Source organism: Protomyctophum parallelum (genome assembly GCF_964188405.1).
Source record: "Protomyctophum parallelum genome assembly, chromosome: 20".
NCBI lineage: Eukaryota > Metazoa > Chordata > Actinopteri > Myctophiformes > Myctophidae > Protomyctophum > Protomyctophum parallelum.
This window is the reverse complement of record NC_139718.1, coordinates 10,105,910-10,128,492: the sequence shown is the minus strand read 5'-3', so window position 1 is coordinate 10,128,492 and position 22,583 is coordinate 10,105,910. Positions and strand designations below refer to the sequence as shown.

Genomic DNA, 22,583 nt, shown 5'->3' with positions numbered 1-22,583 from the left:
CAGTATAGATTATAGGCAATCCTTTTACATTATAATAAGAAAATAATGTTCTAAAATGTTCTATTGTATGCATTTTGAGCTTATATAGTTTAGATGATATGTACAGTAGGCTACAGGGCAAGTGATTAAAAAGCACTTTTTTTTAGCACTGTGGGGCATGTGACACAGGGATCACTGCAGTGCTGTGAAACAGACACAACCATGATGTTGTTTCCCATTAACATTGTTCATGTATTACCTCATTCATTATCTCCTCTCAGCAAACTTGAAAGTGTACGTCCCTGAGGCCTTACCCACTTAAACACTATACTTAAAGAACTTAGAACTCCCTGGGCAACCAGTGACTTCCAGGAAAGTCTGGATGGCAACCGAGGAAGGTCGTGACAGCTGACCTCTAGGAAAAACTGGCAGGGTAACAGGGGCCAGCAACCCCTGTTGCAGCACTCGATCGACAATCCACACAAGGTTATTAGTGTCCATCGAGTCCCTGCGTTGCTATTGTATTGTGTGACTTGCGTGGGTCTAATGTGCAATCAGCTATTCATCCACTAGATGGAAGCTCCGAAGCTGTGACACTAAAGCTGTCCCAGAATGGGATTAGCTATAGTTATCAGGCTGTTAACAAAACCATTGCCTGGGATTTCAAGATCATGCAAATATACACAACTGAAACCATAAAGATGATCATCTGCAACGGAAAACACAGTTTGTAGGCCAAATTGTCACCAAATGGAAGCATAGGAGACGATACATTATCTGAGCGGGTCTGCATTATACACAACTATCAGAGTGTGCTGTGGAAGTCATGGGAGAGTGTGAGTGAACATACTTTTTGAGGTGTGCTCGGAAGCCACTCAACATTCAATTCCAATTTGGGGTTTATTGGATGTTGCACCGTTCATGATCATTTTTTTAAAAACCAACCCTTGTTTGGTGGTCATTGTCACAAGACTCTAGTCGAGATCAGTTAAGTTTGTAACCCATTTGGTTAAAAAAAAAAAAAAAAATAGCAACACACTTTGTCTCTGCTCTGCAAAGAGGCCCCTAAATGTGCAATTAAAATTTAGACTCGGTCGGGCGCTGTGTTAATTATTTTTGTAAAGGCCCAAACGTTTTGAAGTCATAGCCAATGGCAATCAGAATGGATTATGAAAAACGGAATGATTGCGAGACACACGCACACACACACGCACGCACGCACCACACACACACACACACACACACACACACACACACACACACACACACACACACACACACACACACACACACACACAGGACAGGTGCGCCGAAAACACAATCTCCAGACTCCCCCTCACTGGTGCGGAGATAAAAATCGTATAAAGGTGTTCCGTTACGTAGCGGTGCATATAATATACCCTACCCATTACCCAACGGGCCACGGGGGCTGGCCGGGGTCCTTGAACATGAACATGGCTGAGAAAGAAGTGATGATCACTATAGTGCTCCACCTTAAAAAGAACTGTTGGTGGTGCTGTAATGAAGGGAGAGTCAACGCCTTCCGTGCATGTGGATTGGCTCGGCTTCACCAGCTGGTCGCCTCCATTGGGTAGTGCACATCCATTGAATCCCTCCCTCTACCTTTGTCAATTTCTGCGCTCTCGTTGAAACGCCTAGTTGATTCCCAGGCTTGGAAAAAGAAGTTATCTCGCTTTATCGGGAGGATTCGGAAATATCATCAAAAGAGGAACGCTGTGCCGACGAATCCCGGGTATTCTTGCATGTAGCAGATGTCCTTCTAAACTGAACAGGGAGGAATAATTAGATTATAGGTAATACAAAATATACAACATCACCACCACCGTATGTATCACGGCACGGCGAGACAGCGCGCTCAAGCAGTCGCAACACAACTACCGAAACAGCGTGGTGGATTGTGTTGAGGCTCCAAACAAGGGAATGACATGATAAACATACCGACTATGGTTTACTTGGGAGAATATAATACAATGGCTCTGCTGTTGTGAACTTTTCTAAACTAAGAAGACTCTAAATCCAGTGGGAACACAAGAAAAGTGCTTATCTTCTGTCTAAAAGGGATTAATTATGCCGGAGCAAATAACAGTTTCAGAGTTTGTGGCGGAGACGAATGAAGATTATAAGGCGCCGACCGCCTCCAACTTCACCACCAGAATGTCCCATTGTAGGAATACCGTGGCTGCTCTGGAGGAGGTGAGTGTCTGTGTGTCTGATGGGATTCCTCATGGCACTGGCAGTTAAACTCAGTGTAGCCATTGTTCAAGACGAGTACCCAGGGAGACTGGCACACAATCATGTGTCATTATAAGAAAGAAAGGGCGTTTTCATTTGAGAGAATGTGACTGTTGTGCCGTGCGCCGCAGTGACTTAACGATACCTTTTTATTTATTGGCGAAGGCATAACAAAAAGCAGACAATAATATGAACACAATGCGTTTCTATCAAAGGCACGAGGGATGCGGTATACCATTCTTGACACATCTTCTTGACACATCATTACGCTTGTAGATATTACAATGATGCAGGTTCACTGCCTTGCAGTTGAAGAGAAAGTAATTCCAAATCGGCACTTGACCCAGGTGTATACATGACAGATAGATAGAGGGACAGAATGTCGCTCTTCCTCAAACTTTCAGGTCATTATTATCAGGAAGGACAGTTCCGCTTTTGTTCCATAGGAGCCCCCCTCTCCTCCTAGTGCCCCCCCCCCCTCCGTCTCCCGCCCTCCCATGTTGTCGTTTCCCTACTTTGTGTGTCTGTAGTAGAGCCTCGCCCAGCATGACGATAAAAATAGAATTTCCCACATGAGGAGCTTACTGTGTGTGTGTGTGTGTGTGTGTGTGTGTGTGTTATCGACATTGTTTGCACACATGCATGCAGACAATGACCGGTTTGTGTGATGATAACACTTATTTAGCCGAACCCCACATAGTTTATACTGTGTGTATAAGCTGAATTTATTTTGTGGGTTGTCATGCACAGTGGAGCAGTTATAATAGTTGCTATTCTGGTTGAACACTGCTTTTTACCATGACCCCCCTCCCAAGGGTTGCAATGTACTAAGACAAAAAAATGAAGTCATGATGTCTAATGTCAGTGTTTTCCACAAGGGTATATGCTCAGGGTCAGCTTTGCTAGAAGCTCATTGATCCCCCTTGCCCTCCTCCCCCATATCTCATTAAGGGTTGTGGATTTATGTTAAGTCTGTGATTGTGGAGGGTTGAGCCAGACAGCCAGACACGCACCTGCTCAGGCTGACAGGTGCTCCACTCACATCAGACACCTTAGGCTTAGTAGGCTACATACTATAAAATAAAATCTGGTATATCTATAGCAAATATAGCATTGTTATTATCTCCGAAGGAGTAGCTAGATTGTTTCAGAACCTCTCATGGAACCTTCATTTATGTAATGGTGTGCATAACAATACCCTATGGCTTTATTGATGTAGAACAATTTAATTTAGAATGTAATTACGTAGGTGATGTATTTTTTTCATTTACATTTTCCTTTTTTGCCCATTAAAACCGGGAAAGCATCTGTGTCATTTGAGATTTTAGGCATTGGCTATTCAATAATGGGTAATATTTGAAACGTGTTGGAAGTGTGACAACTACCGGTACTGATTTAGAAGGCGTTTATAGCCAACCGTCCTCTCAGGTCTTTATAAGCATGCTGTCTGGTGCCGGACAGTTGAAAACGTGTGGAATTGTTTTATTCCAGAGACTGGGATGAGTAGTTCTCTGGACCGTTGTTGTTTCAGGTTGACCTCCCTGCGCTGGGCTCAGAGAACACAAGGCCTTATTGTTGAGACAACAAGACCTCGCTCACTTTGCTCTGTTTGACCAATTAAACACTGCAGTGGACAGAGAACACTACTTCCACTTATTGTTTGTTAGCCTGACTGCCGGGAATCTGAAAACACACTGGACGCATGACGCACATTTATTTATGTGTACTACTCTTATGTAGACCGGCTGTCCATCCCTTGAATGAGAGAGTAATTTATCTTGTTTGCCCAGGTTCTCTTTCCAAGATATTGAAGTATTTCTTGCCCAGCTTTCCGGGTTTGTGTAAACACAAATGTTGAAGATAAAAGTGAAGATGGAAAAGTGAGAATGCAAATTGTGATTGGCCAGAATGACATGATGCATGATGATGTACAATGATAAGACTAAGAGCGCCCCTCACTTCACACGGTGTGATTTATTTATTTATTCTTTACAGCAATGCAGTGTTTAATTGTTTATTGTTCGATTGACTGTTTGCATGACTGCCTGCATGTTATTGTACAGACTCAGGAAAACCTGAAGTATGTAAAATAAAAAAAATGTCGGCTCACGCTGTATCCTCTGTCGAGTGCTGTGCTGAGTTTACAGCAATATGTGGATTTCTGTGCCTCTGTGGAATCACAAATTGTTCACCTTTCAGTCTTTACCCTTGAAATGACAGCTGAGGACCATCTGAATTGTGAATTCAGCAGGTCCGTTTGGAAATGCTGCAGTTAGTGTGCTAGCAAGCTAGAGATATTCAGCTATTAACCACCAATGACTTTTAATAGTTAAATGTTCATTTTGTCACTTGGTATATTAATATTGTACACCATGTTTATTTCTGATTAATTTTATGCACATTAATGTAGTATAATTTAATAAAATAATAGTTTTAGTCAAATAGTTATAACACCGCAATGATTTTATTATTCTTTAAAAGAATGGTGTTATCGCGAAAATCCTGCTGTCACCAATTTGATGTTCTGGGCAAATTGCAGTTCTAATGACCAAAGAAGGGAGAGACCATCGTAGGAGGAAACATATTCAGGCCAGAACATTGTCAAATTCCAAATGTGACGTTGTTTTGTCTTGAGTGTTTTTCTTGTAGAGGCTGATGACGTGCCGCCTTTTTAAAGACCCGTCAGACTGTGCTGAGTGGAGTGCTGACCTCTTATGTCCTGATAGGGAGCCTTTCATATTAGTTTAAACCCATTAACAACAGAAAAGACTCGGATCACTCAGACTTAGAGGTCTTATATGGACACAGACTGTTATGCAATTATTGTGCCTTAACCGTAATTGCATCCGACATTAACCTTAATTAGGCTAGCGGTTGTAAAAGCTTTGTCTCGTATTACACAAATAAATGGGGTTTAGTGTGTCAGAGCAAAGATCACAGTCTTTCAAAGGCCACTCAGTGTTTAACCTATGTGTGAGTGTGTGTGTGTGCCCTTAAAAACACAGCTATAAAAACCAGTTTGTCCAGTAAAAGGATGTGTAGCGTTTAGTCTTTGTATCACAACCCCTCCCTCTGTGCTCTTGTTAACTTGGTTTCTCCTCCTGAGTGCTTCGTTGTCCAAACACCCTCAGCTTCTTTTAGTAGTTCAGATTTTACATAATATTGTTCAGTTTTTGTTTCAGTTTGTGAGCATGGGTCAGTGGAATTGTTAGTATTGTTTGGTTAAGGAAGGATGTCTCACTGACCAAACAATTGAGAAATGGCCCTGAACAGCAAACGGTGCTAATGTCCTCTATTGAGATTTCTTGTTGTATTCTCTGTTTACGACACGTTAATCCTAATGTGAAATCAACATTATTGACTCTGTGATGAGTTACTTGAAAGGTCACTGTATTTCCTTGGATACCCGGTGATAGATGGCATTTAAGCGGGGCAGTAATACTTAATTCAGAGGTCAGCTCAACCCCTAGGGAGAAGTATTGATCTTGATTAGAATGTGTCACCTAGGGAAGAACTCTAGAGGACGTGTATATAGCGTAGCGTAATCTGCCTAAAGGTACAACGGACACACATTCAAGTCATTTTGTTATACCTCAATAACGGCTGTGCCAGTTCTCTGCCAGTATGTCTCTGTCAGTAAGAGACAGAATATGTTCTAGGCAGGGCAATCAGTATCTATAGACTTTAATATCAAATTGATTCAATTCTGACTGCATCCAATTTTCTCTCTCTCTCTGTCGGTACATAACTGCTTTGGCAGAGTGAATCAGTTATCGTGATCGTTTTGTAGTACAACAACTGTGTGGACAAAGTGTCCCTGATGGAGATGCATTAGCTCTGTTCAGTTTGGCAGCCCAAATCAGACCTTTGGCTTATCCAGAATTCCAGATTGGTTTGATCAAGTCTGAACAGGGCAGGCAAATAATACATGAAACAGATTTAATTCCTAGCTGGTTTGAAATGTGATTTAAATCATCTAAAGATGCCTCAGTCTGGACACTGAAAGCTTAGTGATTTACATACATACGTACTTTGTCTTATGACGGCCTTGCTTGCCGGAAATAGCCATCCTACAAGCTCACAACGTATTGTATCCGCGTGATGTGACATGTGAGACTGCTGTGAGATGAGATTCAATTTATTGTCAATGTACAGCACAGCGAAAAGTATTTTCGCATCTCACCAATAGTGCAAACATGTCAGTAAGGAGGATACATTAATTACAGTAGTACAGTAGTAACAAGATATGGGCTGAGTCACACAGAGTCACACAGCTGGCTCTTAAGTTTCGTTTGGCTTCCTGAATGGCTGCGAGAGACCATCTCTCAGCGTCAGTGTTGTGGTGCCAGTGTAACCACCTGGATGTGAAGCCAGGTGTATCCCCCATGGTAGATAATATACCACAGGGAAGGAGGAACAACCCCTCAGCTGAGAGAGATATAGAGGATACACTATGTGCCGTGTCATCATCATCATCATGATCATACCCGGATGTTATGCGGGAATGCCTACCGAGTGTAAAAAATAACTACTTTCTGGCCTTGACAGCCCATACATCAAACAGAAAAGTCCTATCTGACATAGTGAGTGCCAAATCGAGTGGCAATGTGAGTTTAATGTCGTTTAACCCATTTTGGGGCGGGAACCTTTTTTGGTGTTATGTTTTGCTTTAGCTATTGAAAAATAGCAGATCTACAAGCTCATAGCGCGCCACCGAGTGGCGCGCTACGAGCTTGTAGGTCTGCTATTTTTATAAATCGAAGAACCACTGACATAGAAACATAGCTTATTCAGAAAACTGTCAGGATGTAGAAGACATTTTTAGAATCTGATCTCAGGTCAAAATGGGTTAATGCAATCATTACATGAAACGACATTAAACAACATTAAACTCACTTTGCCACTCGATTTGGCACTCACTATGTATGCGCATATCTATAAGCTTAGCTTCTTGTCTTCAGGCAGGGCTACTTTGTTACACTACAGGTACCACTACCCTCATCTCCCCAGTGTGAATTTGAAGGTCACTATTTCACACTCGGTTCTGGTTCCTTTTTGCATGTGGATAAAGTCCAGTGTCTCATCAGACTTCTTCTGTGAGGTCGCTCACCGTGACAGTCCAGCGAACTGTGGCTTTATAGATTGTGCAGATTCCTTAATAGCTACAACAGCTGACCAACCAGCGCAAGCCTTTCACCCTTTATGTCCATTTATCACCACTTACCCTGGGCCAGTGTATGTGATAAATATATCTAAGAAAGTATTCTTGGACATTCCATGTGTTGTTGCATAGATACCACCTATCCCTCTGGGCACTGCACTTTAGCCCGGCGTGAATGATGTTTTTGAATCGGTGCACCTCAGCAGGCCTCTCTGTGTGTAACCCTGAAGCATTCCTGGACCGTACGCATCCCTGGGGCCCAGTGTAACCATCCACAATAGAGGGTATGCGCATGCATACAAGTGAGTGGCAAAGTGAGTTGTTTGTTTAACGTGGTTTAACCCATTTAGGCCTGACGTCGACATTTTTTTCTGAAAAACCTCATATTGCTATATCAGTGGTTCTCAATATTTCATGTCAAGAACCCCAAAAATCATATGTATTTGGTCGCCGACCCCCATCTGAAACTATTCCAGGGACCCCCTAACCTGACGCTGCCAGATCCAAGAAGCTTGCTACACAAATTTGTTTCACAGCTTATTGGGATCTGGGATCGCGGAAGCAAATTCGATGACGGGGCTGTTCCTTTTTTTCAAGATACTTGGTAGATGATTGGATGGGACCGTCTGTCTATCACCGTGTGGGCATGCAAACACAACCAATCATATTGACGTGTCTAGATAGCTTCACATCCGGTTTCGCACATATCCCGCCCTTAGCTCACGCTGATTGGTCCGGTACGGAACAGATTTTTGTCAGCTCAACTCCCTGAGAGATCCCAGATGAAGGCTGTGTTGGGGAACATGGTTACCCAATACTGCCCTCATCTGGCAGCGTCAGGTTAGGGACCCCCCCCCAGAAGCAAAGAAAATATATATTTCTTATTTTCTTCCACTCAGTATAACTTCCGGGTGTGATGATGATGTCACGAGCCTCCCCGCATCAGGCCTGTATCCCTCAGGGGGAGAACAGAACTTCTACATTGTCCACGTCCTCTCCCTCACATGCCCAGCACGTCATCCCTCGTCTGTAGTCCACAAAGTCTCTCCATTTTGTTCATTTTTGTTCGATGAATAACAGTTATTTATAGCCAGGCTCTGCTTGCTATTCAGGCTTTTTTTTGTTCTTTTCAGGGGGGTCAGTCAACTCGCCCGTAGGCCAAGATCCATTCCTCTTCCATCTGGCTGTTATTTAATCTCTGATAGAGGTCTGACCGACCAGCTATCTGCTGGTGGTCAGGCATGCTGTCTGACTGTCTGTTTCTGGACAGCGATTATTGTGGTCTATCAGTGGAGTACTGCTGCCATTCCTGGCATCCAGAGGCGACTGTTGGCACTTCCAGTGGTCACCGTGGAACGTCCAGTGGTCACCGTGGAACGTCCAGTGGTCACCGTGGAACTTCCAGTGGTCGCTGTAGCACTTTTCATTCTGGTTCTCGGGGACAGTTTGTTTTTCCTGTGTGGGAATACTGAACTGGGGTGCTTAACCGGTTTTTATTTTAACACACACAATTTTAAGAAATGGCAGATGGTACAGTACAAGCTCACATCTGTAACGCATTGTGAGGTTGTATATTTGATATTGCCCATGTGACAAAGTATATAGAGCTTAATTGGTTCATGGAAGTGTCTCCTGTCCACTCCTTGCTGTGAGTGGCTGTAGCTCTCGTATAACACCCTACTAAAACTCTCGTATAACACCCTACTAAAACTCAATTCTCCATACGGTGTGTTGATGTATGGTTCAACTCATCACTAGCAGTCATCTTTTGTAACTGAAGATGATATCTCTGTTTTATCTCCCCTCTTACCCATGAGTGTAACTGCTCTTCAGTGACATCATTGGTGGTGTAGTGGCGGTGCAATTACACTTGCTCTGAACTTGCTAAGGGTCTCATCGCATGTGATTTACGATCAAAGTGTTAATTTCCAAAAGCGAGTGTGCCTCTCTCATTACTCTTCAGCCTGTCGGCGCGTGTTGATGCTGGAGTTGTTGATTTCCCCGGCCATATGGAAGACCTGTGCCCCTTTTACACCGCTACCCCACCCCATCCCACACCCAACCCCCAATCCCTCTCCCCATTCCAGGCATGGTTGGCGGGAATGGAGCCGGGGCCTCACTGGGGACAACAGCTGGCCCCTGGAACAGGTGGCCTGGAGGGAGGTTTAACGAGACTTTAGGATCAATGCAGAGACAATCCACTGGGTTACACAGATGGACCGACATGCACACATGTATTGTATGCATTGATGCATGCGTGTTTGGTCTAAATGAGCTGTCTATAGGCTAAACGAGGTAAACGAGCAGCCCAGACTACACTTAGACACTTTGGCCAGTCGACTGCATGGCTCCGTAAACATGTTTCATATTTGCTGTAATTGAAAGTTTCATTTCTGGCAGGATCTACACTGTCCTTCCTGTTTCCTTCATTCATGCTCATTCCTTTTCTGTATTGAATCAAGCCCTTTGGCTCTGTGCCCACCATACCAAAATACACTGCACCAGAGGCGCATTCTGAAAATCATACTCCTTCACCAGTTATTTCTGAAAATGTAATTTTAATTATTTTGGAAAATCTTTGCCTATATTAATGACATGCCCAAAATAGAGATGACATGAGGTCAAAGGACTCTGGCAGCGGGTGGATTTGTGAATGTGATAGTTTCACGGCATCACGCACACTCCGTCGCTATGCCTGGACTGCGTACGCCTCCCTACCTGAATGCTCGCCTCTCATTGAAAATTAATTACTAGGCAAGTTAGTCGCTTCCTGTGTGAAAACGCCTAAAGTCAGCCAATCACAAACATGTCTTTGTTTTAGCTGTGCCTCCGTTCCATTACGGAGCTATGTGTGTCCCTATGTATGTAGCCTATGTGTACGACGTGTCCCCGTACGCGTCCCAGCGCGGAAAGATGCAACACGATAACTCCTCCTGGGAGCGTTCCTGGGGGTCTGGATCGAACGATAACTGTAATTTCTTACGCGGGGCGGCTCGCAGGAACCCGGCCGGCCCCCTGGGGGCGTTGCTGGGGTTTTGGATGTTGTGGGGAACCCCCGGGGTGTGTGTGTGTGTGATGAGCATGAGCGCGACAGTTTCACTTGATTGCACCAGCTTGTCTCAGATTGCTCGCTGGCCTCTTTATTCTAATGAAAATGAATTTCTAGGTGCCGACCTTACCAAGCCTTCTGTATGAAAAACTTTACCATTTAAGTCAGTTCTTTATGTCAGATTTGAAACGGCTGTACTGGCGTTAATTTATTGAACAATCAGTGATTTTCATAGCGTGTTTGTCAAGGCTGCTGTGGCTCAGGAGGTAGAGCAGGTCGTCCAATGATCCATGGGTTGGCGGTTCGAAATTTCGAATCCCGGCTCCTCCTGTCCACATGTCCAAGTGTCCTTGGGCAATACACTGAATCCTACATTGCCTCCAATGAGTCGGTCGGTTCTAGCTCGCTGGTGTGTGAATGTGGGAAGTGAGGACGCTGGCGTCGACTGTTCGCCGCTTCACCTCCCAATGACCTGGGAGCCTTGAGCACTTGGAAAAGCGCTATAAAAATGCAATTCATTATTATTATTATTATAAGTCAAGCCATACAAAAGAAAGCATAATTTGTCTTCTGGTTGGTGAATTCAAAATAAGACCAGCATTGACCTGAAATATGCTTTTTTTAATTATTTTTAAGAATGCTTCACTTTAGTGTTACACTTATGATGAAATACCATTAGGACCATATTGCATTGCTATATCGAGATACTTTGCATAAATAGTAGTAATACGCATTCGTTATCATTGTCAGTCGGCTCGGCACAGGTCTATCCGGCTTCTCCCATGGGAGTTGTGTTTGGGTCAACCTCTCTGTCCACCTTCTGCCCCAGAAGCCCCTCCCTGTGTACCTATCGAGGTAGAGGACAGGTCAGGTTCCGGTCGCAATCGATTCAAAGCCATGACCCGTGGTGGTGGGCTATGACTGTCACCATATACTGTAGTTGTTCAAGGGTTCTATATTTTTACCCAAAGGTAAATTAATTTGTTTTGCAGAGAGCAAATGCAGCAGTTATAAACAAGACATCACAATAATACAGATGCCAGACATTAAAAACAAGACAAATACATTCAAACATCCTAATAGAAAATCTTCCTAAAGAATGTCGTGAGGTGTGTTTGTTTACTACATACATGCATCGCTCACCTTCTCTGAGCTTAGTGTCATGTCTAAGTGAGGTACTTCGTGTTGTACTGCCTTTGTTTAGTAGTTATGTAGTTTGTGATGCCATTTCACACACATCTACCCCCACTGTCTGTCTGTGTGTGATCATTGGCAAGTCTAGTCATTATGGGGGGGGGGGGGGGGGGGTGGAATAGTGTTTTGAGCTCTGTCCAGCATGGGGGGGTTGGATGGGTCAAAGGGCAGAATGGCTGCTCTCTGTCCTAGACAGAGGTCACAGGGTTCGAGACCTGGGGGCGTGGGGTGAAGGCAAACGTGAAGATTCCTGCGTCCGTCAGGGGGCCCAGATCACCACAGACTGCTCCCGTCGATGGCTATTGTTCCCTGGCTTCATTAATGAAGTCCGCCATTGATTCGTAGGTCCTGCCTTTGTGCTGTGCTGTGTCGGGGGAAGGTGGGGTGTTGGTGGTGTATGCTACAGCATCTTCCTTGTTAGTGGTGTTGCCCTGCTCTTTATTTCCGATGAAGACTCTGTGTCGAAACGTTAATCTATAATAACCCACTTTTGGTGTTTGGCATTATGTTATGCTTTTAGCTATTGAAAAATAGCAGATCTACAAGCTCATAGCGCGCCACCGAGTGGCGCGCTACGAGCTTGTAGGTCTGCTGACATAGAAACATGGCTTTTTCAGAAAACTGTCAGGATGTAGAAGACATTTTTTGAATCTGATGTCAGGTCAAAATGGAATAAAGCCTTGACTGTAAGCTTTGGGAAAGTTACAGTAGTGTGCAGACATCTATTTTGTATATTTCCCTACTCACCAGGCACCACCCTGGACCTCTCTTGAAACATTTGACACTTATTTTAAGACGTGCCCCATTTAAGGCTCCCCATGGGAGCTGTGGTCAGTTTCCTCACTTTGCTGGTGATTTTAATGTGAAATTGTATCATGGTGTAGAGCTAACCAGTTCAAATGTTTGATGCTGTATAAGACAGCATTTAGTGATTTATGTGTGTTTATTATTAAAACAAAGCCAGGTTTTCCTACCTATGATTACTCAGTGTTCCCTATAGTCTCTGCATAATCACTGTAAATCAACAGAGCTGGCCGGAGTTCCTGCAAGACTGGAAAAGGAACTGTTGAGTGCTCTCTATCTTTTACTGAATGTGAATATATGTACGCTGCACACAACACCACATACTGTACATGCATACACTAAACGTAATCTACATTTCACTTGATCTTTTTTGATTGTCAGTCTGTGTGCTTACAGCCGTTAACTTGTGTAGACGGGCATTACTGCAAAGCACAAGAGTTCTATACCTTTAGGCATTACTGCTTTTACACGAGGAACTTTGCATGAAAGAGCGAAAAGAAACCCCAAAAGGTGAAGTTGGAGCAGCTACCCCCCACGCCCCCTCTCACTGTAAAAGCACAGCACATTTGGTGTTAATTTCCCAGCCCCTCCCTCAAACTCTGTTTTCATCAGTCTCCTGCTAGTTTATTAACTTAATTAAATACTCCCCCTCAGCTTTGAGCAGAGCATATAAAAGAGGTTTTAAAATTGCCCCAATGAAAACCCCCCAATGATTTTCTCCCAAGTACTGTACATATTTGCTCGAGTTAAAAAAAGGTCTTTCACATATAGCTGTTTTTCTTCTCCTGTCCTTTCGTCCTACTTGAGCGTTTATTTGCATTGGCTACATAAACACGTGGCGTGAGAAAACGTGAGTCCTCCGTTGTTACAACTTAAGAGTGACAAACGACACTATAAAGTTCTGTACATAATGAAAGTGGACCAGGAGGATGTCTCAGAAGTGTGGAGAGGTGGGACAGACGGGCAGATGAAAGTAAACGATGCAAAAACGCATCATAGCATAATTTGCGGCAGCTTCACGCGCCATAGCTGCTTCGTAGCTTCACGTCGCTGGCTTCCATTGACAATGAATGGTAGACTGCATCGTTTCATCTGCCCGTGGGAACGCACCATGAGAGGGGGACAGCAAGTAAGCTGGCCAGGACATACTCCAGATGAGGCACAGATGAAAAACATTGCCAAAGAAGTATTTAAATGAGAACAACACGTGCTGGCATGAAGTCCTCTCCACGGCAATTAACACAGTGAGACTGTATTGCCTGAGGAAGCTGAATGGAAACTGAAGTCTCTCTCTCTCTGTGTCTCTCTCTCTCTTTCTCTCTTACTTGAGTATGTTTTCCTTAGCGGTTTAAGTACCACAGTTGATGTCGTCACCCCAGTGTGAGTGTGAGTTCTGGCAGGTGGTGGTGAGCGCTCAGGTCCAACAGCGCAGCGGTCTTTGTAGTTCTCACTGAGGAGCTATAAAGCCCTTGAGCGTCTGAGTTATAACACCAGAGGAGGATGAAATGTTTAAATAATTTGTAAGCCAGCCAGGCAAAAGATGAGTATAACCAGTCCCCCACAGGAAAGAAGGAACTGTACCGAAGTGAACCTTGAAGGGAATCTTATGAGGTTCACAGCGGAAACAAAGAAGTTCACCTACTGTGCATACACCTACGTATGGTGAAATATGATGTCAAACTCAGAAGCATTGGGTAGTGTGACACTGAACTTTATGTCCTATTTTATGTTTATTTATGTTGCAGGCTGATGCACACACCTAGACAACTCTGTCTGTGTTGTGTAGGGATAGAAATCTGCTTAGCTTCTAAGGTGTGTGTGTGTGTGTGTGTGTGTGTGTGTGTGTGTGTGTGTGTGTGTGTTGTCGTAAGCACACGTCAGACAGTCTCATGATCACACAGAGCTCCTAACCGCTCTCCCATGCTCACTCTCTCTCCCCACACTTCCTCTCTCTCTCCCCTCCATACTCCCTCCCATAATGAACTTGCTGAGTCCTCCTCCAGTGGCCTGAAGTTTTCCACTCTGCCCTTCAGGGAAAGCTCTCTCTGGGAGGACAGAGGAACAGTTTTCCACTCTGCCCCAGGGAAAGCTCTCTTTGGGAGGACAGAGGAACAGTTTTCCACTCTGCCCTTCAGGGAAAGGTCTCTCTGGGAGGACAGAGGAACAGTTTTCCACTCTGCCCTTCAGGGAAAGCTCTCTCTGGGAGGACAGAGGAACAGTTTTCCACTCTGCCCCAGGGAAAGCTCTCTCTGGGAGGACAGAGGAACAGTTTTCCACTCTGCCCCAGGGAAAGGTCTCTCTGGGAGGACAGAGGAACAGTTTTCCACTCTGCCCCAGGGAAAGCTCTCTCTGGGAGTACAGAGGAACAGTTTTCCACTCTGCCCCAGGGAAAGCTCTCTCTGGGAGGACAGAGGAACAGTTTTCCACTCTGCCCTTCAGGGAAAGCTCTCTCTCTGGGAGGACAGAGGAACAGTTTTCCACTCTGCCCCAGGGAAAGCTCTCTCTGGGAGGACAGAGGAACAGTTTTCCACTCTGCCCCAGGGAAAGGTCTCTCTGGGAGTACAAAGGAACAGTTTTCCACTCTGCCCCAGGGAAAGCTATCTCTGGGAGGACAGAGGAACAGTTTTCCACTCTGCCCCAGGGAAAGCTCTCTTTGGGAGGACAGAGGAACAGTTTTCCACTCTACCCTTCAGGGAAAGCTCTCTCTGGGAGTACAGAGGAACAGTTTTCCACTCTGCCCCAGGGAAAGCTCTCTCTGGAGGAGGACAGAGGAACAGTTTTCCACTCTGCCCTTCAGGGAAAGCTCTCTCTGGGAGTACAGAGGAACAGTTTTCCACTCTGCCCCAGGGAAAGCTCTCTCTGGGAGGACAGAGGGACAGTTTTCCACTCTGCCCCAGGGAAAGCTCTCTTGGGAGGACAGAGGAACAGTTTTCCACTCTGCCCTTCAGGGAAAGCTCTCTCTGGGAGGACAGAGGAACAGTTTTCCACTCTGCCCTTCAGGGAAAGCTCTCTCTGGAGGAGGACAGAGGAACAGTTTTCCACTCTGCCCCAGAGAAAGCTCTCTCTCTGGGAGTACAGAGGAACAGTTTTCCACTCTGCCCCAGGGAAAGCTCTCTCTGGGAGGACAGAGGGACAGTTTTCCACTCTGCCCTTCAGGGAAAGCTCTCTCTGGAGGAGGACAGATGAACAGTTTTCCACTCTGCCCCAGGGAAAGCTCTCTCTGGGAGGACAGAGGAACAGTTTTCCACTCTGCCCCAGGGAAGGCTCTCTCTGGGAGGACAGAGGGACAGTTTTCCACTCTGCCCTTCAGGGAAAGCTCTCTCTGGAGGAGGACAGAGGAACAGTTTTCCACTCTGCCCTTCAGGGAAAGCTCTCTCTGGAGGAGGACAGAGGAACAGTTTTCCACTCTGCCCCAGGGAAAGCTCTCTCTGGGAGGACAGAGGAACAGTTTTCCACTCTGCCCCAGAGAAAGCTCTCTCTGGGAGTACAGAGGAACAGTTTTCCACTCTGCCCCAGGGAAAGGTCTCTCTGGGAGGACAGAGGAACAGTTTTCCACTCTGCCCTTCAGGGAAAGCTCTCTCTTTGGGAGGACAGAGGAACAGTTTTCCACTCTGCCCTTCAGGGAAAGCTCTCTCTGGAGGAGGACAGAGGAACAGTTTTCCACTCTGCCCCAGAGAAAGCTCTCTCTGGAGGAGGACAGAGGAACAGTTTTCCACTCTACCCCAGGGAAAGCTCTCTCTGGAGGAGGACAGAGGAACAGTTTTCCACTCTGCCCCAGAGGAAGCTCTCTCTGGAGGAGGACAGAGGAACAGTTTTCCACTCTGCCCCAGAGAAAGCTCTCTCTCTGGGAGGACAGAGGAACAGTTTTCCACTCTGCCCTTCAGGGAAAGCTCTCTCTGGGAGGACAGAGGAACAGTTTTCCACTCTGCCCTTCAGGGAAAGCTCTCTCTGGAGGAGGACAGAGGAACAGTTTTCCACTCTGCCCCAGGGAAAGCTCTCTCTCTGGGAGGACAGAGGAACAGTTTTCCACTCTGCCCTTCAGGGAAAGCTCTCTCTGGAGGAGGACAGAGGAACAGTTTTCCACTCTGCCCCAGAGAAAGCTCTCTCTCTGGGAGGACAGAGGAACACAGTTTTCCACTCTGCCCCAGGGAAGGCTCTCTCTCTGGGAGGACAGAGGAACAGTTTTCCACTCTGCCCTTCAGGGAAAGCTCTCTCTCTGGGAGGACAGAGAGGAACAGTTTTCCACTCTGCCCCAGGGAAAGCTCTCTCTGGGAGGAACAGTGGAATCGTGGCTTGTTAGCGGTTTACTTTAGACGCCGGCACCCACCTCTATCCAAATATTGACTCTGCCCTCTCAGCACTAGCACAGATGTGAATGAAACACTTGAGGGGGGGGGGCTCGTTTCCATACAAGTTTCACAGGGCTTTGGTTCCGCTGTATGAGAATGGACTGTACAGATTCAGCCTTCCAGTCGGGCACTGACCAGAGCAGTGCATAGTGAATACTACTCTCATGTTCTATAGGCCCATGGTGTTAAATGTAGGCGGCTGCTGTATTTTTGGTACGCATTTTAGACGAGTCCCAGATTGTTCCTCTCCCACCTGTTTTCCCACCTGTTTTCCCACCTGTGTCTGTGTACTGCGTGTAGATCGGTGTCTACAAGTAGAACATACTACCGTGTGTACCAGCTTGCTTCCTTTACATCACGTGTGTTGTGTGTCATCTCACCTGTGTGTCCGGCCAATAAGCACAGACCATTAAGGGGTGATGGCCGATGTATCTCAGTGCAGCATCCATCGATCAGACCCCTGCACCGAGTCTTCATCAGTGTAAACCACACACATACACTTAAAAGCTATTCATACAGTTTTTTGTATGACTATGTATGTGTGTGCTTGTATGTGCCTGCCCTGTAGCCACGATGCAGTGTTGGCTGTGATATGAGACTAGCTGTTGTCTGGGATTTCGGAGATCGTAACAGTGTGATATGACATACCGTAGGCTAATTGTTATCCTCCTGGTTTGAAGGCTGCTATACAGTAACTGTAAGTGACTTGGCCAACAGCCAATTAAATTGACTGTTGTAGTTGTTAATGCGCTTTACCTACTTAGTTAATAAGTTATAGAGGTATTACTGATGGTTATTTATTTTGTAAATATCTTGTGAAGCTGTCGTTGCACCAATAGTTATTCCCAAAACGGCTTCCCCTACACTAGAGCTTCTGTGTGGGAGTAATGCTGTTAGCCAACTCCCCTCTAGAGAACCACAGCAGTGAAAGTATGAGTAGTGTTTACACACATCACTACATGCTACAGCTATTGTCTTTCTGTGAATGCTTTGGACCACATCTTTCAGCTTTTATTCTGCTCGGTTCTAGGAGGCCAAATGTGGAGACGTTGCGACATCCGATTCCAGAGCTTGGTTTCTGTGTGATCATTTGTTACATAATTAGATCTCTCTCTTCCTGGGAGACACGTTGCTGCTTCTCTGAACCGTGTGGGTTGAGCACACCGCATTCATGAAATGATCACACTTGTGTGTGTGTGTGTGTGTGTGTGTGTGTGTGTGTGACGGACCCACTGTTTGATGCTCCCTTCACTTCACCACACCAGACCTCCTGGGTCTTTAGTTGTCTTAGAAGAGTTTGTGTACTTTGACTCTGTAACATCTGGTTGCTCAACAAAACGAGGATTATAGAGCCTCCTGAAAGCACACACACACACACACACACACACACACACACACACACACACACACACACACACACACACACACACACACACACACACACACACACCAAATAGATTGGATTATTTAATCTCAGACTACCTCCTAGTCATTTCCCATTTCCAGTGTTTGTGGTGGACTGTTTCCTCATATAAACTATCACCGCAGGGGGCTTAAGGGGTTAAGCAGGGTTGAGGGAGTGTCAACTGTCATGAAGCGACACCAGACAGGAACCAGACGTGTGTGTGTGTGTGTGTGTGTGTGCGCGCGTGTTGTGCCTGTCCACGGCCTCCCGTGTGTGTGTGCGCGTGCGTGGTGTGTGTGTGTGTGTGTGTGTGTGTGTGTGTGCGCGTGCGTGTGGTGTGCCTGTCCACGGCCTCCCGTGAGACGAGTTGAACCTCTTTCAACCTGCTGTCCCTATTTTGCGACACCAGGTTGGGTCATTATAGGCAAGACAAAAACTCTGTTGTAGAGGCTATTTCTTCCGCTACTCCTTGTACGACAAAATATGGGGATGTAAAAAAAGTGTAGATGGCAGGTCACGGGATTCTCTGGAAGAATAAACAACGACCCTGCAAGTGTGTGTGTGTGCGTGCGTGTGTGTGTGTGCACACACTGCAAACGTGTTAATTTACCTCCTGAGAGTGTAAAGATTGTATGATTTTGAGCGATGCAATCCAATGTTAAGTCAAAATAAAGACTCAAAGAAGTATTTTTTGCCAATTCGCAAATTGCACGATTCGAAAATATCTGGTAGCGTCCTGAAAAATCTAGCATTGGTCGAGCCGTGTGTGTGTGTGTGTGTGTGTGTGTGTGTGTGTGTGTGTGTGTGTGTGTCAGCCTGAGCGTTATTAGCTAATCAAGACAAAGGTCTTTCTGGAAGACATGCTGTCATTGTCTGACAGTTCTCTGACTGGAACAATGGGGTAGGATCTCTGTCTTGACTGTCAGTCAAATCCTGCATGCAATCATCCAGGAATGTCTTTCTTTCTCTGCAGACTGCAGAGCAGTAGAGTAGTGAAGGGAGGCCATGCTATGTTTGGTCTCACTGACGTGAGTTTTCTTCTCCGTCTTTGCTCTCCATTGGCATTCTGTTCCTCTGTCCCGTCTTTGTCTGTCTCCCTGTTTTTGTGACTTTGTGATGTTTGGTTTTTAGAGAAGGGCGCTTTCAAATAGACCAAATGTCATTTAGCCAGTGTGACAGCGGAACAAGCTAAAAATACAGTTAAAAATGCTGCCTTTTATAGAAGAAACCACATTAGACTACCTTTCTTGTTGTCCACAAGACTTTGTTTTGCATTCTTTCTGTGGATGGCAGACAGACACGCAGAGGAATAAAAGGACTTTTTGAAATCTGTTTATAGAGGTAGTAATGGTTTATGAGTGACCCTGCCTTACTAATTTCCCCTCCTTATATTGGTTGACCCCCCCTGACCCTGGAAAGTGCAGGGCAAAGCACACTGCGGGGGTCAATAGCTCTGCTTTTTGCACTGCGTTGCCAAATTTTGTGCTTGTCTAGCTGTCAGCTTTGCCTTGTGACCAATGGTGGACAGTAACTCTGACTCTTGAAATCTACAAGCTCATAGCGTGCCACCGAATGGCGCGCTACGAGCTTGTAGGTCTGCTATTTTTGAAAAATCGAAGAACGACTGACATAAACATAGCTTTTTCAGAAAACTGTCAGGATGTAGAAGACATTTTTAGAATGGGCCTCAGGTCTAAATGGATTAAAAAGGAAATGTACTTTGTCATTTTGTACTTGGTATTTACTTGAGTACTATACTCTTTGTCCACCACTGCTTGTGGCCACAGTCAAATAGTTCCATTTTAGTTCCATTGGCTGTTTGGACTGGTGTTTCTTTCCCAGGGTGCCTGTGGTAACGGCAGCAGGAAGTGGGACGCTTGTGAACCCAGAGAAAAGGAAATGGCTCTTCAGACTGTGGTCATTTACCTCTTATTCTTGCTACTTTAGTTTTTTTTTTAGTTTTGGAACACCCAGAATGTCGTGCACACATTTGTCTCAGGAAGTATGTCTGGTTAAAATAGTCTTGCAAAACGTCATATTTTTAGGACGGTAACTCTTTGACTCGAATGACTCGATGCATGCGGTCAGTTTAGCTTGCTCCTCAATCTCTTCTGCACAGGCTGGGAAATGCATTGATATTAGGCCTATATCGATATCATGATCACATCAGGATTTTTTTGGATATCGTAATACTGTAACAGAACATGACAAGTCTTTATGATCCTTTTTATATGAGTGTTTAAATTACTTTTCCAGGTTTTAAAGGCTGCATTACAGTAAAGTGATGTCATTTGATGAGCTTACCTGACTGTTTTTATTAAATGCCTTTCCTTTACCCGAGTATTATATAGGCATTTGCTGGAATTTATCTATCAATAACCTCATTGTGTAAATATTCTGTGAAAGCCCAAATAAATAGTCATCCCCTCACCACAATATCATCACAATATTGATATTTCCCTCCCTCTGGGCCCTTTCTCTATCACCATACCTACAGTATAAGACTCACTATTACAGTATCTGACCGGTGCTGACAGAGAGATCTCTGTAACCTGAGCCATCAATTTCTTTTCAACGATTCAGGAAGTACATGATTTCAACGAGTGACCAGAAATCCATGGCAACGACCCCCGGTGACCAATCCGTGTTCTAATAGAGTAGACTCTTTAGATTGGCTGATGGAGATGATGACGGTGATGTCATGCAGTAAGATGAGGAATAATTTCACTTCCCTGAACCGGCACCCCCCCCCCCCCCCCACACACACACACCCACCCCCTCACTCCCCGGGTGGGAACCACCATCGAGATGCAGGAAAGAAAATGCTGATATTGCAGTAATGTCATATGGAATATGGAGTCTCGTTCTGAGGCTAGCCCATTGTGTGAGGATTCAGTTCTGATCCTATGCTAGAAAGCTGCTATGCCAGCGGAAATCCCCCTCTTGCTGTGAAGTGTCTGATTTTTAGAGTGTCCCACGCCTCAAACAAGAGGGCACGGAGAGAGAACTGGCATGGTGCTTGAGTCACTGAATGCGTCTAACAATGAAAGTAAAGCAAAGGGCTGAGGGTGCTGGACTGGGAACGTGTGAACGTGATTATGTATATGTGTGTGGTTACAATGATTTAGAGCGCTGTGTGCTGCTGAGTTCAGCTGGGTTTGGTTTATTGCCCCTGTCTGCCCCCCCCTCACCCCCTTCGCTTGTATTGCCCCCTTTCCCTGACAGAGCACTCTCTACAGATTGAAAAGACCTGCCGAAGCGTGATACTAGCTCGTGGGGGTTGTGTGTTTCCCTAAGGGTGCATTTGAGTCAAATGAACACGGAGGATTTTTCTGTGTAGGGGTGTATGTGCCTACGTATGTGGTGTGGTTGGGTGGGTGGCTATATGTGTTGTGTTATGGCCCTGTGGTCGATAAGAGCTCCGATGTCCTCGTCGGCGTGTACGCCCAGCTGTGCCGGTGGAATTGATTTAGAAGCTGATTAGTCGTATAATGGGGAGGTCAAGCACTTTGCGTAGATCTTCCAATTAGCCAGCATGACGGTAAATCCTTGTGGTTTTAGTATTACATTATCTTTAGTTGTAGTAGGACCAGGAGTAGTTATATTTATTTTTCTGGTGTCAGACCTCCTTTATTGATAATAAACAAAATACATACATTGTCACACCATTATCAAATGGAATAAAATGCCAAAAAGCCAGTGGCTCATTTCCATTGCGGCCCTTTCAAATGTTGTGTTGTGTGAGGTGATGTGTATGTGTGTATTGCACTTACTGTAAGTCTAGCTAGCAGGTAGCAGATAGACGGCACACGGCACACTTACTCATCCTGAGGGACATGCAGTTGTCATAGCAGCACCACAGTAAGGGTCATGAAACACACATACAGGTGAGTGTAGAGCAGTGGTTCTCAACCTGTGTGTCCATTTTGAGGGTCCCCAGGTGACAGTGAAGTAACAATTTAAGGACTTTAAAGACCTAATTTATACCCAAAAAAAAAAGAAAGCTGAGAAAGACGACTGCAAATTGTCAAATAATATAATTAGTCAAGCTTACGTGAAGCGTTGTGAGCTTGTAGATCTGCTATTTTCGTAATGTTTATCTGTGAAAACCGAGTCAAACTACGGTAAATGTAATGCCTCAACTTCTACAATTCCAGGTGCTTATCTGGGTGGGGGGTCCCACTTCAAAATGTTCAAATATGAATCTGGTTGGGGTTCACATCCTGAAAAGGTTGAGAACCACTTGTGTAGAGAACCATAACATAATCGGTAGCACTAGTACAAAATATGGGAACCTGCATCTGAAAAGATTTTGTGCCAGGGACGAGGGACCCCCTTACAAGATTTCTGTGGTTAAAATGTAACAAAAAGAATGTGTCACAATACCCC

The 22,583-nt window shown here is 45.2% G+C and overlaps 1 protein-coding gene across 4 annotated transcripts in view; it reads left to right on the top strand.

Moving 5' to 3' along the window:
* Positions 1 to 1,601: 1,601 nt before the first annotated feature.
* The window catches only part of asap2a (ArfGAP with SH3 domain, ankyrin repeat and PH domain 2a), an 81,586-nt gene continuing 60,604 nt past the window's right edge, over positions 1,602 to 22,583 (top strand). For all 4 annotated transcript variants that reach the window (XM_083792003.1, XM_083792002.1, XM_083792001.1 and 1 more), the window contains exon 1: positions 1,602 to 2,193. In XM_083792003.1, coding sequence (XP_083648129.1) covers positions 2,068 to 2,193 — 126 coding nt within the window. In that variant the 5' untranslated portion in view covers positions 1,602 to 2,067. The remainder of the gene's footprint in view (positions 2,194 to 22,583) is intronic.